Source organism: Xiphias gladius, chromosome 22 (assembly GCF_016859285.1).
Source record: "Xiphias gladius isolate SHS-SW01 ecotype Sanya breed wild chromosome 22, ASM1685928v1, whole genome shotgun sequence".
Taxonomy (NCBI): Eukaryota; Metazoa; Chordata; class Actinopteri; order Istiophoriformes; family Xiphiidae; genus Xiphias; species Xiphias gladius.
In genome coordinates, this window is record NC_053421.1 from 14,557,407 (window position 1) to 14,565,410 (window position 8,004).

Genomic DNA, 8,004 nt, shown 5'->3' on the forward strand with positions numbered 1-8,004 from the left:
GTACCATTTGAAATAATTTAGCGCTGACTACTATGACTACTATTACACAACTATAAGTGACAGCATTATATTGTATTATTTTTGATGATCCCACTCTTGCTTACTAGCTGCCCTTGGTAAATCTCAGTGTTGTTGAAACGGTAGCTGACTTAATGATTTGTCACAGGTCCCTCTGATTCCTCTGCTTCAGGTTCACACAGCCTGCATGTTACCACACAAATGGATTATCTTTCCATTTTACCTTACTTAGCTCCACCGACTTCCTTCAAGTATGCTCACATCAGCTTTTGTACAAAGTTGAATCATATTATAGAATCAGTCATTCGAGATGTACATGATAAATCACCTCAGTAGTAAGTAGTAAGAAGGTGCAACTGCTGTTCCATCTAGTGTTTTTAACACATGCTAATCTTGAAGGCACCGTAATACTTCTTTTTAACCATATGAACTTATTTTTCATTTCTTCAACACAAAAACTAGACATTTTCAGTAGCACTAGAAAGCACAGTTTGATAAATCCGCTGACAAAAAAAAAAAAAAAAAAAGATAACTGAGATCATGTCAGGCCGACATGTCCTGTCTTGCTTTAGCCCTCTCAGTGTTATTTTAGATCGGGGCCGCTCTGGTGAGATAATGTGTGCTGTGCAGAATCACTCAGTAGATTAAATATTAGTGTTATCTCATTTCCTCAGGCCATAAAGTATCCACAGAATGTCCCACTGTAGGGAAAATGGTTTAATCATTGAGACAATTTGTAAAAAGACCCCTAACCAGAGCCCAGAACCTCCATTTGTGCTTTTTACTCTTATTACATTCTTATTACAAGCGGGAGATAGACTCATGCAAAGTATCCAATTTGTCAGCTGAGCTTGGGTGAGTATTGGCTGTTAACTGGCATTGCTTGGCCTTGGCAAGCACAATGACCCTGAGCTGAGAAAAGAATGGAATTCTATTTGTCTCTCCCCATCACTGGCTGAATCTTATTGCTGATGATTTACAGCAGCCACAGAAGCACCTGAGTGTCTTCATCATCTATAGCTGTTTGTACCACCGGCCCAGTGGGAGGGGAATGTTTGAGACTCTTTTGCTGGAAATATACCCTCTTCTACAATACATTCCATCCTAAAAAATATTAACGCGGGCAAAAAACCGCTGGCAATGATTTTGGTTGCCGTAATTCGGAAAATATAAAATTTCTCTCTCTCTATATTGAATAATAAAGTGCCTTTTTGGGTCATCTCATACGCGCCAATTGACTTTCACTTGGTTTTCTATTAAAACAGGCACTAACTGAACATCTAATATCAAGCTAACTTCACTGCTGCTTGAATATAGAAAAAAATGATGGTCAAACACATTAGCAAGGTGTAGTGAGGATGGAGAGCCAGGAGATGCAAATAAAGAGAGGCAGAGTCAGATCTCTGAAAATATCAAAAAAGAGGAAAAAGGCAAGAGTAGCAAAGTGCAGAAAAAAAGAATAAAACGAAGGGTGAGTTTAGAGTATAAATTATTCAAGGACAATCAAAGTATAGACAAGAAAAGTGAAAAGATGTCGCTGGCCACTGAGAGCTACTGAGGCAGCCAGAGGAGCTATGTCTGGGAGAGTGGGTAGGGGAGGAGTAAAGGAGTGCCTTTGGGCTGTGGCAGGAGGAGAACAGAAGAGGCTGGGGCAGAGACAGAGAGGGGGAGATGAGGGGGGTTTGAAGCAAGGAGGAGACAGGCGTTGGGATTTTCTTTTGTGTTCTCTAGAGCAAGGCTTGGTATTGGACCTGGGGGTGGTCCAATACCATAAAAAAACCAGGTAGCATGATGACAGAGGGCTGGCGTCGGAGCGTTGAGAGGGTGCGTGACAAGTGCCAAAGCCCCGTCGACAAGTGAGTGCCCAGACCGTTCCACGGCCTTCAATAATTGATGCAGCTTCTGCAGCATGCCATCTTTAAGAAGCAGGAAGTGTGTGGTGAATGTGTGTGTTTACGTCTGAGTTACATGGGAGTGTAAGAATGTGACCTAATTATGCGTATGTGAGTGATTTCTACCCATTAATGCTGCTGTACCTTTGTTACATTTGAATTAATGTCACAGAAATTAGCTTTAGTCCTTCTGCTGGAACTGCGTGTTTTGCAGCCAATGCTGTACAAAACATGCTAGAACGACCTGCCAAAAAGGACATCCATTTCCCTCTATAACAGCTTCCCAGGTTCCAGTGTTCTTCTTTAGAATATTAATACTGGCCTGATCAGTCTCGGTGGAACCAACAACCCCGCAGTCTCTTAACCCGAGCAGCCAGGGCCGTTAAGGAAATTAAATTTTGTAGTCCTGCTTTCGTACAACTCAGTGCTCCACTCTGGCCACAGGGTTTTTTTTTTTTGCCTCTGCCCTCCCCCCTCCCAATCTCATTTCAAGGCCACCTGTGAATACATGTACATGACAGAGATGGATCTCTTTGCTTTCCTTGCTGCTCAGGCTGACGACAATGGGGCTGGGTCCCTCCATTATCATGCACTCCACCCTGCAACCCACATCACATTCTACATGCACTACATCCCTTACACTCTCTCTCTTCCCTCGCCCTCACGCTCTCCGTTTCTCAAATCATCCACCGTGCCAGGGCAATCCCCGCTCTCTCTCCCTCCACCAGCCACGGATCTCTTTCACTATGCTCGATCTTTTTCCTCCTGAACATGGAGGACAATTGTTATCACTACACTGCAGATGTTTTCGAGGGGGGCTCCTCTGAAACCTCCCACTGGCCGCGGCAGGACTAAACATCTCCCTTTGCTCTGGCATGAAACTTTTCCGCAGAAATCCAACCCATTAGGCTTACTGAGGCAGTTAAGTGGGTTGTGAAGACCTTGGGCTGCAGTGATATCTCTGTCCTGCAAGACTCCAGAGAGGAGCCAGAGCTGGATGCGAATAGGATGGCTATGTTAGTCTCTCAGTCTGTCTAAGTGACACTGGATCAACGTCTGACATGTGCAAACACACAGAAAACATTCACACACAACCGAATGACACAATTCCATCTGGGCGTCAGCTTTTCCAGATGCAGGTGCAAGCAATCATATTTGATCTGCACGTACTCAAGACTTGAAATTACCCCATGAATCTACATATATGTTATATCTGACATTCAGTGAGTGGATGATGAAAGGTACAGTAATCTTTGGAAAATTCAAAGCAGCTTTAATCTGAATTCTTTTATAAATGTCATTCCTCAATTATGTGGAACCCAGAAAGAGCCTGGGAAGCCAAGGAAATGAACTCATCAAATGTATTGCATCACTTTATGTATAGCAGGCTGTAGAGATAACAAAGTGATGAGCCTTTCAAGCAAACATTATTAAACTCTGAATTGGGAATTGCTCCCTTTCCAACTGAGACGAAGAATGTGAAACATTTCAGAAAAGCCAGAAGACATGATTGAATCATCCAAACCAGGATTTGGCAGGGCTTTCCTGAACCTATCGAGAGGGCGCCGTGCAAATGGGCAATTAATGTCAATTTATTTTCTGTAGAAAAGCCGGATGAACCCCACATCCAGAGAGACACGCACATATGTAGATTTTCTTCATTTCCACCCAGACTCTCTGAACAACCAGCAGCAACGATGAAAATGAACTCCTGTTTGATTCGGAGGGCTCTGTTTCATTGTTGTCGATCTCAACAGTGGCCCAAAGCGTACGTTACTGTCATGCATTAAGTTGTCACCTCAACAGCTCAATTGCCAAGGCACATTTACAGTGCTCCTTTCCTCCAGTACAGCGCAGCTCTCATTTCACAATGACTCTGCAGGATTTAATCCAGGCCCTCTGTGCGTGTGCAGCGCTTCAAAAACTTGGAAAGGAAGCCAGATACAGAGAACAGGGCGGAAAAACATGTGATACAATAAAATGGTACGTTTTATGCCCACTGGCACACAGATATAGTAGAGAATAGCAAACACACGGGAATCCATTAGTGGAACCCGATTATCTCTTCGCTCTAAAATTAATTAAGTGAGTGTAGGGCAGAGTGTGTGTGTGTGTGTGTATGTGTGTTTTGTGAGAGAGAGAGATCTGGTTGTCCTTATCGTTTTTCTTCTTTCTTTTTTTTTTAAAACAAATCCTCTTGTGTTACTGCATTGAAAGGCAGATGGGGGTGGGAGGTGCATGAATCTGTAATACTGTATTCCAGCACACAGCCTGAAATTACTGTTGGTGGGGGAGGGGGGTACTATACAGCAACTTTGTAACTGCCTATTATTGATTAATCTTCAGCCGCACTAAAAATCTGCTTCCTATCCTTGTGCTCTTTCCTTCCCTACCCTCTCCCTCTTCTGCCCTTGATGCTTTATGTTTCCCCAGACCTTCGGTGTTTCCTGAGACCTGTAGATACAGCAGACGCAGTAGGTTTGTTTCTGGGTCCGCTACTGCTGCTCTTCTGCAGTTTCTCTGGGCTGGAGTGCTCAGGCTCAGGTTCACACGGCAGTCATTTATCTTGACAAATACAGAGCTGGTTGACTAAAGCTGAGCATACCTGTAGTCCCTAGTCCCCTTTTTATCAAATATGGCTACACACAAGCACAATCATCGTATGACTGCTTTCTTAAAGCATATTTTCCTGTGTGTGGGGGGGGGGGGGGGGGGGTTGTTGTGGCAAAAACTGAGTTCACTGCAGTCTGGCTTTATGCTTTGTTGATATGTGAGTATTCATGATATCATTGTGATTCCCTAATGTTTGTGACCTGAAAGAGTGGGTGGTTTGATGATAGGTACTGCAAGATATATATTAAAAAAAAAAAAAAGGATATATATATATATATATAATATATGAACTTTTCAGCTGTCAGAACCATTTCTCCAGTAGTAGCTTTTTCTTTAATATCTCTGGTTGTATTACACCATTGCAGGCAATTGTGCAAATCAATGACCAGGACTGCTCAATGATAATATTAGACTTTTTTAAAATAAATGTTATGGCACCATCTCTCCCACCTGACACACTTGTATCATTTCACAGTATATTGTTACATCACCTATACCCACCTCTATATTATGGTATGAATCAAAATCATTTTGTTATTTACTGTAGTATCTTATCCATATGGCCCACTCCTGCACAACAGACGTAGCCCACAAAAAGGCTACTGACACACGAAACACAACAAATTTAATTTAATTTTAGTTTCCTCTACTCTCCATTTATGCCACACTACACTAAACAAGTTTATAGACTCCCCATGAAGGTGGTTGTTTCTGCCGTCTTTCTGTTGATGACCTTTTGTGTCAGGATGAGAACTGTTCCGTGTGTCAATTAGCTAAATGCTTCGGGTGCTGCGAAAGGTAAGTGCTATTACAGCCGAGGTACCTGGGAAGCCAGTGGTTGACTTGACATACATACGTATGTGACAGCCTGGCAGCAATATGTCTGTCACAGCAACAACACAGGATGATGCTGAATTTGGATTTGAGCTAAAAATTATTGTGGCTTTTCTCATCCGGAACACTGGTTGAAAATGAAATTTACAAGCGTGATTATACTCTGATAAGACATTATTCCAGTACACAAACAATATTAAATATTACACTATAAAGGAGAGATCAAAACAAATTTACCCAATTCACACATTTCAACTGAATGAATGTTGAGTAAATTAAGGGAAGCTGACAGTTTTATTAGGACTAATACCACGGCGTAATCCAGCCCGCCAACCCTCTCACAGTGTAATCTTCAGTGTAAACCTTCATGGGCAGGTCTCCTTGTGTGAAGCTAAAGCCTGTTCCTCAGCATAGCAGTAATCCCACTAAGGCTCTTAGAGAAGTGAAATTATTTCAGAACGAAAGGAGAGGCTTTATGACTGTTACAGACTCACTGTGGAAGATGGCTAATAAATAAACATCTCACAAATCCTCTTAGGAACTCTGTGGAACAGCCAAGATGCTCCATATTCTAGCTCAGATATCAGGAGCAGGTTTGTTTGCCTTTCCTTTCCAGGTGGAAAAGTGCATTTGACCTGATTCAAAGCTCCAGCTGGGACATCGTGACTCATCCTCCCCCCTCCATCTCATCTCCTCTCCACATTCACACGCAAACCTCCAACACCACCCTGCTCCTATGCGAGTGCACATGTTCCAACCTGAATTCACGGCACAGTTCCATTACAGAGGGAGACCAAGGGTGACCGAGGAGTTACTGAGAAATAAAGGTCAAGTCTCTCAAACTGTGGGGTCTGCTGCAAGTCGTGATGAGACAGGAGGGAGGCAGGAGCAGCTTGTGGCCCATTGATCTGTCTCTGTACAATAGAAGTTCACTATCTCCTCATCTTTTGGTGGAGACAGATGGCAATAGGATGGCCCCAAATCTCTCATTACTATACTCTGTAACATGCTCACACACTGTATGTCCAATGATATATCAGAGTCATCCCTTATTGGATGCACAGTTTGTTCACATGCATTTTCAAGGCAACGTATTTAGAAATATAAGTACATGAAAGAAGCTGATCCTCTGAAAAGCTGACATTTTTCCTGCGCATTAAATTTCTGGTTCTCACTGTAGGATTCAGTTGGGAGTTTAAAAAAAACAAAACGAAACAGACAAAAAAAAATTCATCAGTGTTATCATGAGGACCAAATGTAACACAGAACAGCAATTGAATATGCATGACTCCATCCTGCTCAAGAGCTGCACCACTCCTCTAAAGGACGGATGCAGGCTGATGTCTTCCTCTGACAGAGCCAGATGGGATGCAGTGAGATAGGATTTGATCTCCATCCTTCCACAGAGCAAAGGGCCCAGTAACATTCATCATGTCACATACAGGCCCAGACTTGACGCAACGAGCCAAATGTAAACCACGAATTTATGGAGCCTCTTATCTCCATTTCCCGAGTGTGGGCTTCCGTTCGTGGCTCTGTGCGGTATTTGCATTTGAAATCCTTTCACTGTTACCGTGTTGTCGTGGACGTTGTGTGTCATTACTCTTGTTGACACAGGATGGTGCGCGGGGAGGCATGTACAAATTAAACCTGCCCCAGATAAGGGTGTGCGTGTCAGCAATATGGAGATAGGAGCAGCTGTATGCGTGGAATGTCTAATGTCGACAGGGGAAAAAAAAAAAAAAATACGGCATTTTGTCCAAAAGTCACATCGACATTCGGCGAAACACAGAGAAAATGTACAATGCGCCATTGTTACAAATGATTCAGCTTGTCTTGCCCTTACCTCGACGTTTCCCCACACGAAACAGGACAATACAGCCATCGACATAGGTAATGCGGTATGTCCCATTTTCTCGCCTTCTTTTGTCTCTTTTCAAGAAGAAGTTGCTATTGTAAAATAACTGACTCCAACGTGCGCTGTCTGGTTACATCAGCTGAGGCGATGGACGGCGCGATCAGCCTTCCTGCGATATTTCCTGCGTCTGCGTCCTGCTCGCTCTTGCCAACGGGCTCTCCAATGGCAGCCTGGGCTTTTTATGTGGATGAAGCCTGACAGAACCAAGCCCTGTTTCTGCGGGTATTTATCACAGGCTTTTTTCCCGAGCCGCCCTCGCCCTGGCTTAGTGAAGAGAGACATCTGGTGGTGATGGAGTGGTGATGCAGGCTCGCCCGCAGATTTTTCTGCGCCAGTTTGAAGGGACAATCCACCGTTAAATAAATCCACCTTTAAATAAGATTTATATATATATATATATATATTTTTTTTTTTTTCAGCTAAACAACAACCAGACCGACTGTATGATTGTGTCATCTAGACAAAAGTCCTGCAGCAGGTCCAGTGAATAAAACTCTCTTGAGGTTTCTGATTCGCAGCTGGAGGACTTGCATTCACATTACACACCTGGACGTAAAATCTCAAAGGAAAAGGTGAACTTGTCTTCACACTGATGCATGCGAGTCCCCATTTTTTTTTTTTTTTTATTTCACTGATGCAGCGTTTTGAGGGACATTTTGATCAGGCAAACATCCGCACGAACAAAAAGCAAGCTACAGGCTACAATTAAGAGGTCACGTGATGCTAAAT

At 43.1% G+C, this 8,004-nt stretch overlaps 1 protein-coding gene across 2 annotated transcripts in view; it reads right to left on the reverse strand.

Annotated features, from left to right (window-relative positions):
* The window catches only part of aplp1 (amyloid beta (A4) precursor-like protein 1), a 32,762-nt gene extending 25,330 nt beyond the window's left edge, over window positions 1-7,432 (reverse strand). For both annotated transcript variants that reach the window (XM_040116985.1, XM_040116984.1), the window contains exon 1: window positions 7,204-7,432. In XM_040116985.1, the coding sequence (XP_039972919.1) occupies window positions 7,204-7,269 (66 nt within the window). In that variant the 5' untranslated portion in view covers window positions 7,270-7,432. The remainder of the gene's footprint in view (window positions 1-7,203) is intronic.
* Window positions 7,433-8,004: the final 572 nt, after the last annotated feature.